General features: G+C 38.8%; 1 protein-coding gene across 4 annotated transcripts in view; it reads left to right on the plus strand.

The window, feature by feature from the left end:
• The window catches only part of PALLD (palladin, cytoskeletal associated protein), a 421,753-nt gene that overhangs the window by 187,522 nt on the left and 213,565 nt on the right, over positions 1-20,666 (plus strand). For all 4 annotated transcript variants that reach the window (XM_038573555.1, XM_038573556.1, XM_038573558.1 and 1 more), the window contains exons 6-9: positions 2,049-2,123; positions 6,104-6,245; positions 6,767-6,790; positions 20,110-20,229. In XM_038573555.1, the coding sequence (XP_038429483.1) occupies positions 2,049-2,123; positions 6,104-6,245; positions 6,767-6,790; positions 20,110-20,229 (361 nt within the window). The remainder of the gene's footprint in view (positions 1-2,048; positions 2,124-6,103; positions 6,246-6,766; positions 6,791-20,109; positions 20,230-20,666) is intronic.

The raw sequence follows: 20,666 nt of genomic DNA on the forward strand, positions 1-20,666 counted from the left end.
GGAAAGTAATAGTGAGTTTACTTTGCAAACAGAAACAAGAGGAGATTAAAAAAAAAAAAACAGTAAAAAAAAATTGAAAATCTAAAGGTTTTAATCAGATGTATGTTACTTTGCCTTTGTGCTATGATGTGTATATTTAAAAACAGCACTCACAAAAGGCATCCCCACCCCAACCCTTGAAATGTAAAGTAATTCCTAATAAGTATGTTTTGTGAGCATCACCTGGCCCTCTATCTATTGAGCATTCACGTGTTTTAGTAATTGGAGTATGTGATATATATACTCTTGGATATGTGGAATATGGAAACAGTAGAGAAAAGACATTTGAGTTTATAAACTTGAAAAGAACCAACCAGCCTAATTCATTCAAAGATGGCATAAATACTTCCTTTAAATCCTTAAAATGGAGTGGAACGTATAAAAATCTTTCTGATTAAAGCAATGGATTTTTCTTGGTGTTAAATATTTAAATATTGATGGGTGATGAATGCTTATTAGCACCATGCTAAGGCGTTTCATTGGAGAAAAAAAATACATCACCAGCTTCATTCCCAAACAGTTTATAGGACTATGCATGGGAAACAGGAAATATATATATGAAACATTTCTTGAATGTGGCAGCATATATTAAAGTGTGACAAAAAAGTCTAAGAGCAGAAAATATTTAAGTACCATAATAATGTAATAATGGAATATATCACTCAGTGGAAGGTAATATATTCCAGTTATATAGGTGGGTGGATGAAGGGCTCACAGAAACTCCATTGCATTATTATTTTTTAAAATATTTAAAGATTTATTTATTTATGATAGAGAGAGAGACACACAGGCAGAGGGAGAAGCAGGCTCTATGCAGGGAGCCCAATGTGGGACTGGATCCCGGGACTCCAGGATTGCGCCCTGGGCCAAAGTCAGGCGCCAAACCTATGAGCCACCCAGGGATCCCCCATTGCATTATTATTTTAAGCAATGTCACATAAAGTTGAACACCCTGGACCCAGATTGCCTGGGTGCAAATCCCAGCTCTACCACTTGATGTAGCTTCTCTGTCCTAGTTTCTTCATCTGTAAAATGAAGATAATACCATCTACCTCACAGGACTATCATGAGGATTCAGTGAATGAGTGAATCTCCGTATAACACAGAATAGTGCCTGGCACAGATTAAATACCACATAAGTGTTCAAATAGTCTTTGGACATATAAAGATAACAAAAAGTGAAACCCAATCCCAAATCACAAGCCAATGAGAAGTCTTCCAAGGATAATGAATAAGGCCCTTTACTATCCTAGCATCTCTATAACTCTGCCAACATTCTCAATGATGACTTGTGGCATATTTAGACATATAATATCAGATCACCATCATCTGGGGTTAAGAAGTGAACAATTGCTTATATAGAAAGGAATAAATCCAAAGGGTTTGAAAATAAATGATTTAAGTAAGAAAGAGAAATATTTTCCAGTCACTACTCTGGAATCTTTATATTTCCCCAGAGATGAGTGCCATTTCAGTAAGTATTTTAGCACCTTTGTTTTTTTGCACATCAAGGAAAAACAATGTATTCCTTTTTAACTTGTTTCCTGTAATCCCTCATATTAAAAAAGAGTACAGGTTAAAAATAAGGTAGATGTTTGATAACTTACCTTCTACTGCCAGCAACTTGTGCTTTTAATTCAATGAATCCAGACTGTATTTAAAAATAAAATGTAATGTTTGTAAGAACTTTTGAAAAGACCCCTGTGGAAGTCCCACACACAGAAATCCATTTGGTAATAGCATTTAAAAGCTCATGGATCCCTAAGGAACCAAGGAACTTTTACCTTGAATATCCTTTTGAATAGAGAAGAGGAACAGATGTGAAATGAGGATGTAGAACACTGTCTGTACTGTGTGTAGGAGTCAGACTAGCAAAATGATAGATGGTGATATTTTCATTCCCTCGTTTCATTTATGTGGAGCGAGCCCAATAATGAAAGGCTTCTTTAGCACATCTTTTCAGCAGTTTATATGTTCAGAATTTGACCCATGCATCTCTGCTTTTTCAGGCTCACAGTCCAACCTCGTACCTCTGCCGACCTGATGGAGCTGCTCCTGCCTACTTTCCTCCTATTTTTACAAAGGTCTGACATCTGCAAGTCTCATTCTCTGGGTTTGCTTTGGTACTTAAATTCCATTCACATGGAGCTTCGTGTAGTCGTCTTTAAACATTAAAATGAACAGATCAGTAGGCTCTCATGGTTACCTTTGGGGCTAAATGGGTATTTACAGAACAGCTGTTGTGTGAGTCTAGTTTTGTCAAGGGTCTGAAAAATGTGGGCGTGGTCAGTGGATAGAGCTTACAGTAGAGTGGGAAAGCCAAGGCAGGTAGAAAAAAATTGAGACAAAAGGCTGTATAGGAAATTAGGAAAACCAGCCAGTTTTATAGAAAGAAAAAAAAGGACTAATATTCAGTTTGTTCTCTAAGTTTGTGTTTTGCATTGCCAAGCTGAATGATATCCGTTTCCTTAGTCAACTGCTCAGCTTGGAAATGTCTTCATGTAGCATATCTCTTGTAATTCTCTCAAAAAAAAAAAAAAAAAAAAAAAAAAAAACGAAAAAAAACCAACAACAAACAACCTTCATTGAAAGACATCTAAAAAGGTCCAGATATGGTGGAAAGACATACCATGTCTGTGGACTGGCAAATGGTGAAGAAGTCATGACTCCCAAATTAATCTGTAAATTTAATGTAGATCTAGATGAAATTCCAGCAGGTTGTTTAATTTTGTTTGATGTAGAACAGCTTGATTCTAAGAAAAAAAAAAAAAAAGCCTAAAAATAGCCTGGGTATTTCTGAAGAAGGAAAATCAGATGCTGGTAAGGGGTTTGTCCTCGGAGGTGTCAAGACTTTGTGAAGGTATGGTAGTTAGGATCGTTATTGTGCTGGCATGCAACTACACAAATTGGCAGGTAATCAGAATAGAGCCCACTGACACTCCACTATCTACAGAAACCTGCAGATCACTGGGTAAAGAATGAATTCTTCAGAAGAGATAAAAAATATATTAAATTGGACTCCTACTTCACACTTTTTGCAAAAACTCAGGCCAAGTAAACTAAAGATGAACATGAAAAAACAAATCCACAAAACTCGTGCAAGGCCATAGGGAAGAGCATCTTGCTTGTTTTCTTGTAGGGAATGATTTTTTTTTCCTTCCTAAGTCAGTCTGTATCTACCTTTATTAAAAAGCTTTTCATAAACAAGGTCCTTAGTGTAAGACACTGGCAACAAATGATAATATTTGACAACAACTTTGAAAGTACCCCCAAAAAAGTAAAACCTGACCAAAAACAATGCCACTATCATAGTCCATGGAGTTGTCCTTTATTGCTTAGAACAGCAAATGTTGCCATGGTGTGGGTAACGCAGGTGCTTCGTGGTGTTAGAGCTTTTCCAAGGCAACTTCACCAGTGCATCACCAGGAAGCCTATGTTACCTGATGTTGATTTTGCGGGAGTCCCCAAAGCACTTCTTGCTTTAAGCAAATAGAGAGGATGTGAGGTTTTGCTTTCCTTCCCCACAGGGCTTCACCACAGTGACCTGGCATATGGTGATGTTATGGAACTCCTCTAGGGCACTAAGAGAAATCCCCCAAAGCTAGACACAAAACCTTGTTTCCTCCATTGCATTCTCGCTCCTGAGACATTGACATTATATTAGTGGTATATCCCCTTCCCCCAGAAGAAAGCCAAGAAACATACTGTGTGCTAACCATACAGCTTAGTAAAATGAAGAGTGAAACATTCTATATTTTTATAAAGGTTGATTTTAAAAAAAAAAATCAAAAACTGTAGAGAGACTAGCAGCGTGGAGCACACCTCACTGGGCATCTCCAGTGCCTTCTACCTTCTGTGTCTAGACCGTAGACTATCTCTGTTCTCTGCAGGACTGTTTCCCTCCTTCCTGGGTTTTGCTTTCTCCTTTGTCCCTTCGGGCATCTTCTCTCCCAGTTTTGCTGGCTCCTTTTGGGCCTGGGCTTTGGTTTTAGAGGGGCAGGCTTAGAAGAGAAGTCTGCTGATCTCCTGTGTAACTCAAAGTCACCTTCACTTTGTCACCTGTAGCATTTTTTTTTTGGCCTTTCTTTTGGGCATGATGGTGACTGTGAATGTCAGGTGGGCTTTGCTGTCTAATAGGTGCCCCCATTTATTTCCTCATACTCCTCTGGTTAGAATTTCCAGGCTTCACAGCTGGTCAGAAGCATAGCCAACGCCTCTGCCTGCGGACCAACAGGCTTAGCTGGGGCAGCAGAGCCTGGTGGTGACTGTGGGATGGTGCGCAGTAGGGACACATGTGACACCAGGAGAGCAGCTAGCTTTGTGTGGCATTTCTTTCTGAATAGTACAGCGCCTTCAAGGAATCACAATAAGGTGGGCTGGATATGACGGGAGGCACCCTTATGTGGACCCTAAAACACTCAGGGGGCCCTAAGTCCTGCCCTGAGTGGATGATGAAGGCAGGCTCTTTGTCCCCATCAGGGCTCCTCATTGTGCTCCTGCACATTCTCCTCATGGCTCCGTCTGTTTAGCTGTGCCCTTTCTCAACTGCTTTGGGTCCCTGGCACCTACCCATTTCCTATTATCTCTAACTTTCCAACGTGTGCATGAAACACACAAACCTAGGAATAAATCAGTCTCCTTTGGTGCCTGAAATCTCAGACATGAAAAATATGTGTGTGCCATTTGAAATCTACCATGAGCAACTTCCTGGACGAGACTGGAAGTGTTTAATAATTAATCCACACCCTGGGCCCTGTGAGTGACACTGATCCATTACATGAACTCTTCTCTGGACCCAGTCACAAAGTCAAGAAGTCAATTTAAAACCAGAGATTTCCTACATTTAAAAATAAGGAAGGAGAAAGAATACAATCAGAAGTAGTTAATAATCTTAGCCTTTTCGCTTAAAAAAAAATTCTTGCTAATTACCAAGATTATCATCAAATACCTTCTCAGACTTAATATTAGCCTTCTATAGTTCTGCTGACACCTGCAACTTTGAGAATTTCCTTCGAGCTCTATCATACTCTCTCTCTACAGCCATTTGTAGCAGCATTTGTTCTTCCCAGCACACCATTTGCTGTTCCTTCAGAGAATCTTAAATAAACAAACGAAACCAGAAAAGACTTATAATTTTTAATATGAAAGTATTTGCTCTCGGCTGGTGTGTGAGTGGATTGCACTGTCATATCTGAATTATTTTAAGAGTTCTATATAACCTATATAAGATCTCATACTCTAGTCAGAAGTTGAAAAGTCAAAAAGTTTAAGTAGGCCCCATTGCTAAGTAATCCTGGAGGAAGAAGATAGAGGGAGGACATATGTGAGGGGGTTATTAATCTTTTGATATTTAAAAACAAGTATAAAAGCTTTACCTCTTTGCATCCATGAAGCCAAATTAACTTCTAATCTGTGGGACTGTAAAAATTTACTGATCTGGAGTTGGAGTAAGGTCAGGGGCAACCAGGATAATTACAAAGGAGGAGGAAATGAAGGTCATGAAGGGAGAAGTACTGCAGGTTTTATTATTTTACTTAGAACTTCAAAATGAGAAAATCCTCAAACCCCTTATCTTAATAAACCTGACATAGGAAGCGCATTGGCAGAGGTGGTGGGGAGAGTACATGAAAAGGTTGGGGCATGTAAGAACAAATATATGCCTTTTTTCTCTTCCTGTCTGGTTTTCACGAGAATCTACGTTCATATGGAGTATAATCATTTTAGGAAGTTTGCATTTCACCAGCTAACTCTTCAGTGTAGACAGGGAAAGGTAATATGTTGCCATAAAATTCCATAAATATCAATGTGTCAGTAAATTTGCAGACAGACCCAAAATTTCTACAGGCCCAGTGGTAGACCTTACTAATCTCATTACCCAGAGATTATGACAAGCTAACGATCAGTGGATTTCAAGGTGTTTATTTTTACCTGAGTCAGTGGTAATTATTTTATGATGCAGATTTTGCATTTTTTTTCCCCTAAGATTTGGAAGCTTTATTTTGTGTTGTAAAATTGTGTAGGAGTGAACTAAAGTCTAATGGGGAGTGACTTTCTTGAATTTCAGGAACTACAAAACATAGCAGCATCAGAGGGTCAGGTGGTGGTTCTGGAGTGCCGGGTCCGAGGAGCACCCCCTTTGCAGGTCAAGTGGTTCCGACAAGGGAATGAAATTCAAGATTCTCCAGATTTCAGAATTCTACAGAAAAGTAAGGAGAGGTGCCCATTATCCCACACCCATCCATTTCCTTCTCTCAAGCTTCAGAAAAACCAAGAAGGGCTTATCCATTCAAATGAATTGATTTTTATTTTTGAAGAGTAGTGAGACCAGATAATCTGTAAATATGGGGAGCTCAGTAAATTAAAGCTGTGGGGTCACTTGTGTGCCCCTTTGAAAGTCTGATAAAAGTTATATGTTCTTTCTTCAGTAAAAAATGTTATGCACATTTGAACTCAAAGTTGACCAAATAATTTTAGGAGGTTTACAAGCCTCCTGTAAGCCCTTCTATAAATTGCAGTTTAAAAAAACTTCCTAGTGTAAGCCGTGGAATTTGGGTTTCTGTATTTATAGAAATATAAATTGATCTACTTGATCTCTCTTGCATTATGGAGTTCCCTTTATTCTGCAGACATGTCCTGTATGAAGTAATAGAGAAAGATAGGTAGGTTGATTATTAATGGAACCCTGTTCTAATACTCTGATTTATTTTTTTCCTCATGTGGCAAACAGAACCTAGATCTACAGCTGAACCTGGTAAGAAGCTCTTTATTTTTTCCCCCCTGTGGTATCATATCTTTTGAGTTTCAGTAGTTCTTTGTTTCGGTTTTAAAGCCATAAGTAGAACAATGTTTTTGCAGTTCCCTGGAAATACAACACCCCCTTAAAGACAATATCTTCTTTATCATGGGGTCTGTACACTGCATTTCACATCAGCTTCTTTATTAGTAAAACATTAAGTTCCATTCAGACAAAAAGGTCAAGATCAGTGACTTAAGGCTTTTTTTAAAATATAGTCTTTTATATTCAGAAAGCAAACTAAGCTAATGATGAAAAAAACATCCTCCTAAAATTCCAGCAGAAGAGAACCATCTGCTGTGTATTTCTGCTGTTACCAAAACCTACTAATGGCCCGACCCTCCAGCTTAGAAATGTGTCTCACACAAGAGCAGCCCAAAGATGTAAGCAAGCTGACCACTGGCATTTCTCATTTATGTACCCTGAGCCATAAAGTTTTACTGTTCTACAAGCATGAAAAAAGTCATCTTGCTCTAGGATCTCTCTTAGTTACGAGGTCATTTGACCTCATCGGAGTGCTGTGTTATCCAGAAGTGCCAGGTCCAACCTTCTCCTGCTTCAGACTGCTTGTATATTTATGACTCCTCATGAACTAAAACAATGTTTGCAAAAGAAACAAAAATTTTTGTCTGTGCATTTCATAGGATGTCCTCCTTGAGACTACTTTTGCTTGTTTTTCTCCATCAGCAAAATTACCAGTTTCACTGACTCCTTGACAAAAGGTAGAAAAACCGATTTGTGCCTCTGCTTCAGCATCAAGCAGATTCTGCAGTTATGTCCCTTGGGAGCCATGGCTTTGCTCTGTCCCTTTGGGAACATGAAGGTTTTCTGTGGGCTCCTGCAGGCCAGGTTACTGTGGTTAGTCCTGTACCTTTCACATCTGAGTGTTGCGTCATTAAAAGTAGGGTGTGATCCTTTTAGGATCCAAAGGTTAAAAGATGCTGAGTAGTAGCATCCTTAGTGAACAGTGGGGATTGATCTAGTGCCTTCTTGTCACGATTACGACTAGAGCATGTTACTGCACCAAATGCGTGAGTCACCACATCAGATACTGTCATCACTTTCCAAAATGTGGAAATACACAACTTCTTATTCTGTCTGTGATAGGTCTTTATATAAAATTGCATCATGCTGGTTCCCAGATACATGGAACTTCTAAAACTCAATCTACTGCATGAGCTCAGATTTTAGGGCAAATTCATGCAACTCTTTTTCATCATGTTGTTTGTTATCCATCGTCATCACCTACAGAGGTGACAATGATTTATGAAATGTCTCCAATGATCTGTGTTGGAAAACCATAAACTGACCATCCTCCAAAAATTCACAACCCTGGTTGGAAGCTGCACATTTTAGTTTCTGACTGTGTACGTGTTTGACAACTGAAAACAGTATATTGGCCAAGAAGAGATAAATTTGGGTGAGGAAGGAGAATAGACCCATCTCTTACACCCCTCTTTACCAGCCTCTCCCCCCTTACTTCTCATACCACACAGTCTTTCTCTTTTCTTTCTTTCTTTCTTTCTTTTTTTTTTTTTAAAGATTTTATTTATTTATTCATGAGAGACACAGAGAGAGAGAGAGAGAGAGAGGCAGAAACACAGGCAGAGGGAGAAGCAGGCTCCGTGCAGGGAGCCCGACTTGGGACTTGATCCCGGGTCTCCAGGATCACGCCCCGGGATGAAGGCGGCGCTAAACCGCTGAGCCACCCGGGCTGCCCCACACAGTCTTTTTCAATTATGATTTGCTGTTTTGCATCTAGGACATAGTTTTGATCATGATTATGTAATAAAGTTCTCAGCAGCTTCATGGAATAAAATGACCTCTAGAACGTACTTCAGTGCCTTTTTAACAGGCAAAATCGTGAAGAAGAAGAGCAAAGTATGGGAGGCCATCCCTTTAAACTGCATATCCTAGCAATAGAAAAGTTTCTCCTCCTTGTCACTGAATTTATTTTTTCCCCTTCGGTTTGATCTGAAAGCATTTAAGAAAACAGACTCCTCTGTTCCAACCATAATAATAGAATTCACTGAAAACAGATATTTCTTGGTACAGAACTATGTCAACCGGATCTGTCAATACAGGAAAAAAAAACTTGTATATGGGCAGGAACTACTAAAAGACGAAGCACAGCTAGTTTTCTCCAATCTTGGGTAAATTCTCCATAATTATGCTAACTACAGAACTGGAATTGCCCCTTTGTTCTGCATAATAGAGCATTAAAATTCTCTCTTTCAGGAAATCTACAACTGGCATGTAGTGTTAAATAAATTTCATGATCGTATTTTTTTAAAACAAAACTTTTAAACACATGAATGGCTGTTCAAGTGACTGCTTCTGTGAGCTGTTATGAGTGAGAACTTTAGAATAAGCAAATGTTAAAACATATTTGTATTTAAACAATGTTTTGGCATGCCTGACAAAACTGGGCATGATTAGGATTCTTTCGTTAGTAGCCAAATGTTTTCCTCATATTGACCTTGAGGTTGACCGTTGAAATGGACCGTTGAAATGGACCGTTGAAATGTACACCATTCAACATATATTGAATGGTGTACATTCCTTAAATGACCTGATTGACTACTTTATCCATTAGGCCACTGAACTGATTCAGCCATATAAAATGGATGTAAGAACTGGCTCCCCTGATAGCTCATTTTTAGCCACTGTTAAGTGGAAAGGAAAAAAAACAGGACTACAATACATCTGAGGAAAGAGATAAATTTTATAGGACTGGGCCAAGTGATGTTTTCCAAATGCTAAAACATAAATAGCCTTTGAAATTCAGGAACATATTTGAGCATTTGGATTTTATTACCCTTTCTTCCTACTCTGTTCCAGGCCTCTGACACATTCACTCTTATTCTTCCCTCACTGTCTAAAGCATGCCCTCTATCTCTCTCCCCATCTCCTCCCTTCCTCTCTCCCTTTCTCTCTCTATATCTCCTTTTTCCCTCCTTCATTCTTTTTATCTCTTTACTCTTCTTCCTTTTTAAAAGTCATATGTAAGATGTGTTAAAGCTCTAGATAGAAAACTGAAATTCACTAGGACCTAACTATAGCCCCATTAGGGATTAGATATTTAGATAAAGAAGGAGCTAGCTAGCAGATTCTCTCCTAATGCATTGGAGAGACTGAAACAGGTTTTTCTTGTCACTACTGTGTTGTATCTGTCTAATGTGTTTTACACTCCCTTCTCTGTCTAGACAGAAGTCAGCTTGCATCACAAATCTTTTCAGACTGTTTTGTGAATTAATAGCTAGTCAGCTTACTTAAGACCAACATCCGTTTGTCATATTACCTGCTCTGGCCTCTTTCTTTGACATTCTGACTTTATACTGATTGAATCCTTCAAAGACTAGTCTGGGACAGGGGTGGTGTGGAGGGCACAGAACACTCATTTGACAGCTGTTAATACTCAGGCTCTTACTCAGCTGTCTGGAAACAGCCACAAACTGTATTGGGTTACTTCTATAGCATTGTCTAATGGCATGCAAAATTAAAAATACCGTGTCTTGTTGGCTGGGAAATTATAGATATAAAAATGTGGTGCCTTGTACTTTCAATATGAATCTCTGCTAACCAGTGCCACCTATCATCTTAGATCTTATATAATAGAGTTCATGTTTTGATTCTGTGATTCAGAATGTGAAGTTAATTATATGTGTTAAATGTGCTAATGTGCCGAGTTGCAGGAAAGCAATAGTAAGGAAGTTTGAGATCACAGTAGATTGTACGTAGTTCAAAGCTTAATGCAAGTCCAGGTTAAGATGGTAGGCTAAACAAAAGTGGGTTGTGTGAAACCTGTGGTTCTCAAACCTGGGGTACCACATCAGATTGAGAGAGGTGCTGTAATGTTTCACATTTTTGAAGCAAAGGCAATGATACTCAACATCTGATAGATACAACTAGAAGTTTGAAACAGTTCAGAATTTCAACATTAGATCACTCCACATTCTTTTCTATGACATCATATCTTTTTGAAACTGAGTTTTTGATGTGTATGTGTTGATAAAAAGCAAGTGACACATGAAAATCAATGTGGAACATGAAATGAGGCTGGCTGTGGCCCATCTGATCTCAAGAGTTCTGCAGTACACATGCATGCATTCATTAGTTAGTAATTGTGGTTATTTAGGAGTAAAATAATACTTGTCTTTCAATTAATATGTATTTTTTTTTCAAACAGTAGCTAACTTTTGTTTTGTTTTAGTAGCTAACTTGTTAAGACCTAAATACTTACATGTTCTTTCAAAATAACTAAATAAATGAAGCTGTTAGGTATATCTTGACTTAGGAGCATCATAAACTATTACTGAGACAGTTAGGGTTCCACAGACCAAGGAAGTTTGGTTTAATCTCTGGGGAGAGACAGAAAGTCTTGAGGCACACTTGAGAGTGCACCAAAAAGAAAATTGACCGACTCTTAGAATTCTGAATTTTCAATGCTCCTACTCCCAGTTGCCTTCTGAACTGACCTTCTAGAATGCTGGCCTGTGAGCCTTTCCTTTCCTGGCAGAGCCTAAAGGACTCCTTTCTGGGCAATCTGAACATTCTAAGAGAAAAAAAAAAATCGATGGATGTGATATGGGAGTTTCTCCAACAGAGGATATCCACATTGCCATAGGGAGAAGGCCAAAGTTGACAAGTTCTCTTTCTCAGAGCTTCTAATTAACTCAACCTGTAAGACAAGAAAAAAGACCTCTGAAGAAACATCTATCATGGATGATACAGAAGAAAAGAAGCAACTCCCTGAAAAGCAACTTAGATAAAACAGACTTGCAGAGAGAAGAAAATGTAAAAACAAAACAACACTCCTCTCAGATAAGAGAATCAGTGTGTCCAAAAAGTAAAAAGCTTTTAGAAGAGGGGAAGAATGTTTGGAAAACAAAAAGTTCTTGGAATGAAGAGTTGGTAGCAGAAAAAAAAGTTGAGGAAATGTCCCACAAAGTAGGGCAGAAAGACAAGAAGGAATATAAAGGAGCAAAGGTTTAAAAAAAAAAAAAAAGGAGAGAATGCTGGAGAACCTGCTTAAGTAGACTACACATGTATAATTGGGATTCTAGGAGAGAGAACAAAGAAGGGGGAGAGATTATCTATGAAATAATTTTTGCAATTCCCCAAGTAGATAGCAATTTCCAGATTGAAAGGACATGCAGCATGCACAGTGGCTGAAAATAAGTTCACAGCACTGTGCATCATGAAATTAGAATATCCAGGACAGGGAAAGGATGCTGCAGTGTCCAGGGAGAAAACATCAAGTCCCATAAAGCTAACAAGATTAGAAGTACTTAGGACTTTTCAGTAGTCATGGGAGACACTAAGAGACAATGAAGCAAAGCCTTCAAAAATTTATTTTATTTTATTTATTTATTCATGAGAGACACAGAGAGAGAGGCAGAGACACAGGCAGAGGGAGAAGCAGGCTCCATGCAGGGAGCCTGATGCAGGACTCGATCCTGGGACTGGGATCACGCCCTTAGCTGAAGGCAGGCGCTCAGCCGCTGAGCCACCCAGGGATCCCAGCCTTCAAAATTCTGAAGTAAAATTACCTCCAAGTTGGAATCCTATACTCTGCCAAACCTTCAATTCTTTATGCAGATGTAGTTAAGAGTTTGCAGACTTGCAAGGTGTCTTGCAAGCGGCTTTCCTCCACAACTCTTTATGTAGGATGTGCTCTACCACAGCGAGAGAATTCACCCAGAAATAGGAAGATGTGGCATATGGGAAGCAGAAGATCAGATGCAGGCAGGAGCCCAGTGGAGCCCGCAGGAGGGTAACAGCTGTGGGTCAGGAACAGAGGACCAGTCCGGATTGGAGGAGTGTGATGCAAGAGGTAGATACATTGATGCTTTCAGCGTAAAGGACCACTGCTTTGTCCTTTACTCTGATGACAGAATGACAGGGTAGTAAGCCTGACCCAGATTCTCCTTTCTCTTGGTCTTTTGTGCTCTCCCCTCCCTGCACTGCCTCCTGGTTCAGTTGAGAACATTCTTTTCATCCCCTCCCCACCATCCTGACTTGGTCTGGTGCTGAGACTTGGAAGTTGGCCACATTGAACTTAAAAACAAAGGATGGAATACTCCACCAACGATTCTTGTAGGCTGTTTGGTCCCTGCCCACACTCAGCCCCACCAGACCTCCCCCCCGCCCCCCACCCCCCGAGTGAGCCATAGGTCTCCTGTACTCACTCGTGACCTCGTCTGCCAGTTACTCCTGTGGGGGCTTTTGTAAACTCACAGGGTAGTTGAAGCCAGTTTATACCCCAAGATTGTTCCTGTGAACTTTTTCTAACAGAAACAGGTTTGTCTTTTCTTTACACAATAAGACTTGAGCTTATGACTCAATTTTCTAAAACTGAACACATTTTTTAAAGGATTTTATTTTATTTTTAAAAAGATTTTATTTATTCATGAGAGACAGAGAGAGAGAGGGGCAGAGACACAGGCAGAGGGAGAAGCAGGCTTCATGCAGGGAGCCTGACATGGGACTCGATCCTGGATCTCCAGGATCACACCCCGGGCTGAAGGTGGCGCTAAACCGCTGGGCCACTGGGGCTGCCCTAAAAGATTTTATTTGTTCATGAGAGACACAGAGAGGGGCAGATTCCTGGTGGGGAGCTGGGGACTCGATCCCAGGACCTGAGCCAAAGGCAGACGCTCAACCACTGAGCCACCTGGGTGTCCGACTAAACACATTTTTTGAAGGATACATATGTGATAAGCATAAAGAAAATCAGAGGACTGATTATCTCAAAAGGAAAAGGAGAAGAAAGATGAAATTGGGGAACACACAGGTATTTCTAATACTTTATTTCTTAGACTTAATGATGAGTGCATAGGGGTTCGTTTTATTGTTACTCCTTAATAAACAGTGTATTTAAAATTCCTCTAAAAAATAGAAATATCCTCTATGTAAGATAGAGTTTGCAATTGTAAAAAATATCCTTTATGAAAATTTATGCAAACATTCTATTTACCCACACTGTATCTCATCTTGTTGATTTTAGTACAGGTTCCTTTTTTCTTCTTTTTTGAATTGTTGTATTAAAACAATTAGTTGAGATCCCTGGGTGGCGCAGCGGTTTAGCGCCTGCCTTTGGCCCAGGGTGCGATCCTGGAGACCCGGGATCGAGTCCCACATCGGGCTCCTGGTGCATGGAGCCTGCTTCTCCCTCTGCCTGTGTCTCTGCCTCTCTCTCTCTCTCTCTGTGTGACTATCATAAATAAATAATAAAAAAAATAAAAAAATAAAACAATTAGTTGTATTAGACAAAAAATACAAAAAAAGTTGTATTAGACAAACCATGTGGTTTGGAAGGTAAAAGCTAGATTTCTTTTTAGTTAGGCTGGACCCTAAAGGGGAAAAACAATAAAGGCTGTGAAGGAAAGCATTTATAAAAATGTCCCCTTGTTACCCAAAGGCCCTAGTAATATTATCCTTGCTCTGGCTCATCATTTTACAAGGTTTGGCAAACAGAATTATTTGTATTTAACCAAGTGTTAAGTACATCAAAAATCTGAATGAAATGACCTCTGAGAGATATTTATATGATTAAGTAATTTTTAGGTAACTATAAAAAACAATTTATTGGCAGCAAAAATAGTTTCTAATTTAGTAATTTGTTACATGCCATCAAAACCTTTCACTTAAGAAAAATGGATTAAAGTGGATCATAGAGTTATTGGTAACTTAAAGAATTTCCGTTTTCTAAAATGGGCAGCGTTTTTAATACAGATAAGTAAGCCTCCAACTGCCTTTATTTGACATAAGCAGTCATTCCTTCATTTCCATTTCTCAACAAAATGTATTTTACAGATGTCTTAAAGAGATTTGTTCAAATAAGATGCTACCGGATGAGAATGCAATATTACACTCTAGCTCATCTCATTTCCTCATGGCTTTCTTCATTTTCATAATGTCAGAACCATACAACCATGACGGTCTTTTCTCTCAACAAAATGTGAGCTTATTGTCACTTTGGGATGAAATTTTCCAAGAGAAGAAAAGTTGAACAGCCTCTGGGGCATTTGACTAAAATTCTATCTAGTAAAAGTTACTGAGACAGAGCAATACATAAAGATCAGTAGAAGAACATGCCAATGCTTTTCTTTTTTTCTCTTCTCTTCTCTTCTCTTCTCTTCTCTTCTCTTCTCTTCTCTTCTCTTCTCTTCTCTTCTCTTCTCTTCTCTCTCTTTATGTGCTCTTCTCTTCTCTCTCTTCTTATGTTCTCTCAGCTCTCTTCTCGTCTCTTCTCTCTTCTCTTCTCTTCTCTTCTCTTCTCTTCTCTTCTCTTCTCTTCTCTTCTCTTCTCTTCTCTCTCTTTATGTGCTCTCTTCTCTCTCTTTATGTGCTTTTCTTTTCGTTGTTCCATGAGTTTGTAGCCTTTTCTAGATATTTAGTCACACATCAAGTCTGTACATGACTATACTTTTATGCAATAGGAGTATTCCTGAAAACTCATAAAATGAGTTTGAGTTTTGCTCACATTTGAAACAGTCTTTTTGTAAAGCAAATGCTTACTTTTTTCCTGCAATCTAAATTTCATCCATACACTTATTCAAAAATATTTATGGAGAGCCTGCAGTGTAAGAGATGCTGGCCATATACCCATGAACAAAACAAATGCTTTCGCTTTCACAGAGGCTATAGTCAAAGTACCAGAAACGAACAAGACATTACACAATAAATTATAGTTGTGAGAGCTGTCTTCAAGGAAAGTCTGCCATCCTAAGATTATGGTGGATCTGACCAAGTCTAATAAAAAAAGGCTTCTCTGAGAAAGTCATGTTTAGGTGGAAACATCAGGCTGAGGGCTTAAGGATGTAAGGGTATGTGGCTTTGCAAGGGGAAGCCAGAATGCCCTAAGCTCAGAATGAGAGGAGGGGAGAGACCAGAAGGAACCAGGCAAGTAGTAGCAGCCTGATAATTTAGGGTTCTGTGACCATGTTGAGGCTTTGTAATCTATCCTCAAAGTCATGAAAGAATGTGGTGAAGATAAAATTTCATTCTCGAAAGGGCCCTCTGGTTTCGAAGGGGCAACCGTATACACGCGCGTGCTCAGGCTTAAATATATATATATATACACACACACACACACACACACATATTTATATATATATAAATATGGCATATACAAAAATATATATTATATATATATTGCCATATATATAAAAATATATATATATGGCATATATAAAATGGCCATAACTAAAAAATCACAAAATCCTAGATAACCTGAAAAAGAACTTAAAATTGTCAAGATCATCACTCTAAAACCACTGTACATCATCCATGCTAGATGAGATTTTATCCTGTTTCTCAATGTAGGTTTCAACGCACAGAATTATGTCTATGTTTACAGTTAAGGCATTCTCAGGTATTGAACTGGTGTCAGGTATCCAAGTGTCTCCAGAAATTGCCATCTTTTCAGGTATGAATCACCATCATCATCATCATCATCATTATCCAAGGTTTTGAGAGGACCTTTCCAGAGAGCATCAGACACTGGCAAGATGGTGCAGGGACTTGGGCGATGGTTCCCCAGGCAGGAAGCACCTGGGGGTGCTGAAAGCCGGGAAGTTTTCCTGACTCCCAGCATCATCTGCTACAGGGAATAAAGGTGACCCACCTCTGCCCGAAGCCCATCTCTAGAGGGCAGCCAGTATGTCAGGATCTTTTCCGCCAGAAGTCAAATAATTAGGCTGTTCATTTCTTCTGATACCAGCATGTCCACATTGTACCCCCATTCTAATATATCTCTGAGGACACACAGCACATCTCCTTGTGCAGATGAATTTCCTATTGAATTACTTGGATAATGAGAGTAATTAAAATTTTCAGATTCAGGAAACTTAAATCTTTTCTTACCTCATTTTACTCTGAGTTCTTTATGCCCCTGAACTAGGAAAAAAGTGCAGAACTACTAGAAAGGCCTTGTCCTGTAGAAAAATAAAAATAAAACTTGCTCGTGGGAGGCAGGATGACTATTTCAGCATTTTGACTTTAGCATTAATTAACCATGACCTTGAGACAATCACTTTGAACCTCACCTGAAGAAATGAGAGATTTGGGCTAGTCAGTCTCTAAAATCCCCTACAACAGTGATGTACTAGGTTTTACCCTTCTCTGTTAAATATACGTTTAACTCCTTCTGTAACCATATGTATTTAGTTTAAAAAATTTCCAGTCCCTTGTACCTTCCCAGATACATCCCACTTTCCAAATGGTTAATCTTATGTGAAGCTCCAACTTGAATTATTTCCACACTTTTTATCTTCCTCTTCAGTTGGAAGGCCAAGAACTGTACTGTACGGTACAGTCAAAACACAGGATTAAATCATGCTATCATTTTTATCATTTTATCATATCTATTTTTCTTCTGTTCTGTGAACTTTTTAATCGCATAATAATTGTGTACTTCCAATGTATCCATATCTCTCAAATCTTTACTGATTGAGACGAAGGTGAGCATGCCTGAGTTTACACCTTCCTACCCCATTACACTACAGCTCTTGTTTTATAGGATATAGTCATAATTTGAGCATGATTTATAGAAATATTGAAATAATAAAACATAGTATATAACTTCGGTTCAGAACTTGAATAATTTTTTCTTTGTCCTATTATCAAGACTATAGCAATTGGAAGTAAATATTAACTGCTAATATTGAACCCAATTGGCTTTGTTTTCACCTAGATAAAAACTGAGAAAGCCAGAAAATTCTGTAGGATTATACATATAAATCTACATTTGCACTGGATACTCTGAATGTGTCTTTTAAAGGTCTATTTTGATTGCAAAACTTCAAAAGTGTGTTACTCAGTGGTAGGATGTGAAATGAGCCATCACAGTCAGCTCATCTTAAGTCCTATGAGGCCTGATGTCACTGTATATAACTGTATATAACTACCTGCTGCAGTATAATCCAGTGTAGTCACATTATTTTGCCCCCAAAAGTATTCCAGTTAATTGTGGAAAAGCTAGAGTCATATATTAGCCAATATTTTTCACCATATCTAACACAGGAAGTCTTCAGGGATCCTATCATCTCAAAAAGAGAAAATAATGCTATTTGAAACAAAGCAACAGCATTATTAAGAATTTAAAGTAACTTGTAATTAAATAAATGTCAATGAATGTAATATAAAGGAAGACTTCGTTTTATACTTTGTGATTTGTTTATATTTATTACTTTTATTTGTATTTTTAAAATGAAATATTTAAAGATCCTTTTGATAAAAGTATTTTCATTTTATAAGGTAAAACTTTTTTACCCCCAGGTGGTACTTTTTTCTTCAGTCTTTGAAATCTAAAATATATTTTGAGACAAATTTACTAATTTTTGTTACTGATAGTTTGATTGAAGGAAGACACATTATTCTACAAGTCAGAAAACTTTTCTCTTAGCGGGCTGTCAGAGAAGGAGGTTGGTAGAGAAACATTTTCTCTTCTCCACTTGTATCACTTAGCTGTTGCTGCACAATACAGCATCCCCTAAATTAGTAGCTTAAAGCAGCAGCCATTTATTTAGTTCATAAATCTGTGGGTCAGCCATTTGGCTTGGCCTCAACTGGGTAGTTCTATGGTATGTGTCAGGCTTGGCCAACCTCATTGGACTAACAATGTGGCTGTGGTCAGCTTTGAGTTGGTCTGGGAATGAGTTAGTCTAGGTTGTTATTTGTTAGAATGGTTGATCTCTGCTCTATGTAGCTCTTCCTGTGACCAGCACTGCCTTATTCCCCTAGCATTTCAACAGGGTTCCAAGAGATAGAAGCAAACAAGGTCCCTTGAGGCTTTGACTCCGAACTGACCAACATCACTTCCACTGTATCCTAGAATAAAGCAACTCACAAGGCCAGCCAGCCAAAATTTAAGGATTGGGGAAGTAGATTGTGCCACTTGATAGAAGGAGTTGCAGAGTCACATTACACTCATCCACACTCTGCGTGGATGCAGAGAAGACAGTAATTGCAGCCATTCTTGCAAAAAGTCTACAATACTAAGTCTTACATTGCCCACATAATATGGGAATAATCAATAGAGTCTCTGTGGGAATCAAAAATAAATCACTTCTTTTGTTACTAATATAATATGTTTTACTGATAAAATATAATTATTCAATTTAAAAGTAGTTAATACACTCTAGATTTGGCTTTTTAACACTAACAGGTTATATTTACTGCTAGCAGAGCATTTATTATGTACCAGGCAGTGTCCCAAACACAGCGTATAGCCCATCACAAGAGGAGGTGGTTGTTAAGAGTGTGGAGTCTGGAACCTGACTTGGCTTGAATTCTGATTTTACCACTTGTTAGCTCTGTCACCTTGGCAAATCAATTAGTTTTATTGCACTTTAGCTTCCAATCTATAGAATGGGCTAATAATAACCTAAAATGTGAGATTAACAAAAGGATTAAATCTATTTTCAGTGTTGATAATTGTACCTAGTGCCTGATGAGAGCTTTGTTACAGTCAGGTATTGTATTGTCACTGTCATGGTCATCATCTGCCACGGTATCCCTGTGATAGTTAATTTTATGAGGCATGATTAATACCCTATAGGTAGGTTCGTTATTTTCTCCATTTTACAGATAAGCACATAAGTGGAGGTTGACTAAAGTCACAAAGGCAAGATATGGCAGGTCCATTATTCAAGCCCTGGCAGCTGGTGCCAGAGTCTGGGCTTTTCATGCTATACAATCCAATACTGCCACAATATATAACAGTAGCTTCCACAGTAGTTGTGTGCAGGCCCAGCATCTACATATTTTGTTCTTTTCTCCCTATTGTCAGCATTTCAGAGAAGATTGAGCTTCCCTGCTAATTGCTTCTCAGTTAAGCAGACATAAAAAGCATCTGCACTGTAGGTGAAAAAACTTCCCCATATACTCAACTAAACTAGGGAAGAGGAGAATAGAACTGGCAGCTACTGGTCATCTTTCATATGCCAAGTGCAGAGTTATATACTTGGCAAACATCTCATTTCATCTTCACAGATAGCCCCATTAGGGATATATTGTCCTCATTTTATAGATGAGGAAACCAAGGCTGGTCTTGTCTAAAGTCACAAAGAATGAGTCTGACTCCCAAGCTTTGGCCATGATGCTGAACTGCTAAATTAAATGTAAAAAAATTCTATTATGAATACTTTGTAAAGAGATCGTATAGTAATTGTTACCTAATTTGCTTGTTTTAGAAAGGCAGAGGCTCTGACCTCTTCAAGGTGACTTCCTGGTTTCACTCTGATGAGTTACTCTATTTTTTTCACTTCCAGAGGAGATCTGTACCCTAGTTATCGCTGAGACTTTCCCCGAAGATGCAGGGATCTTTGCATGCTCTGCAAGAAATGATTATGGATCTGTAACCAGCACTGCCCAGCTGATTGTCACCTCAGGTATGTGAAGAGTAAAAAATTGACTGGGTTGTGTTCCCTAGCAGTTGGTGTGTGGTTCACCACAGCAGAAAGAACTACCCTAGAGGAGAACTCACCCCTTAGGAATGCTTGCTACCACTCCAGGAGTTATCCTAACAACCAGTGTCTCATCGTGAAACAAAGGCTTTGGGGGAGGGGGAATGGAAGTAGAGATGAAAAACAAAAAGATAATGACAGTGTAGTAACTGAACACAGGGGCTATTTTCTAAGTCTTGCAGCTTGGTCTTGGAAACAATGGGTCTGGTTTCCTAACATCCTCATGCTAACTCCGAATCATGCTAACAGCAGAAAGCCACCTCTGAATCAGAGGTGCGGTCATTCTCTGCAATGGCCAACTGAAGAGCTGGTCCTTGCACAAATCATTGTTTGAGCCATGATTGAAACTTTTGAAAAAGTAA

The sequence above is a fragment of the Canis lupus genome, chromosome 25 (assembly GCF_011100685.1).
Source record: "Canis lupus familiaris isolate Mischka breed German Shepherd chromosome 25, alternate assembly UU_Cfam_GSD_1.0, whole genome shotgun sequence".
Lineage (NCBI taxonomy): Eukaryota > Metazoa > Chordata > Mammalia > Carnivora > Canidae > Canis > Canis lupus.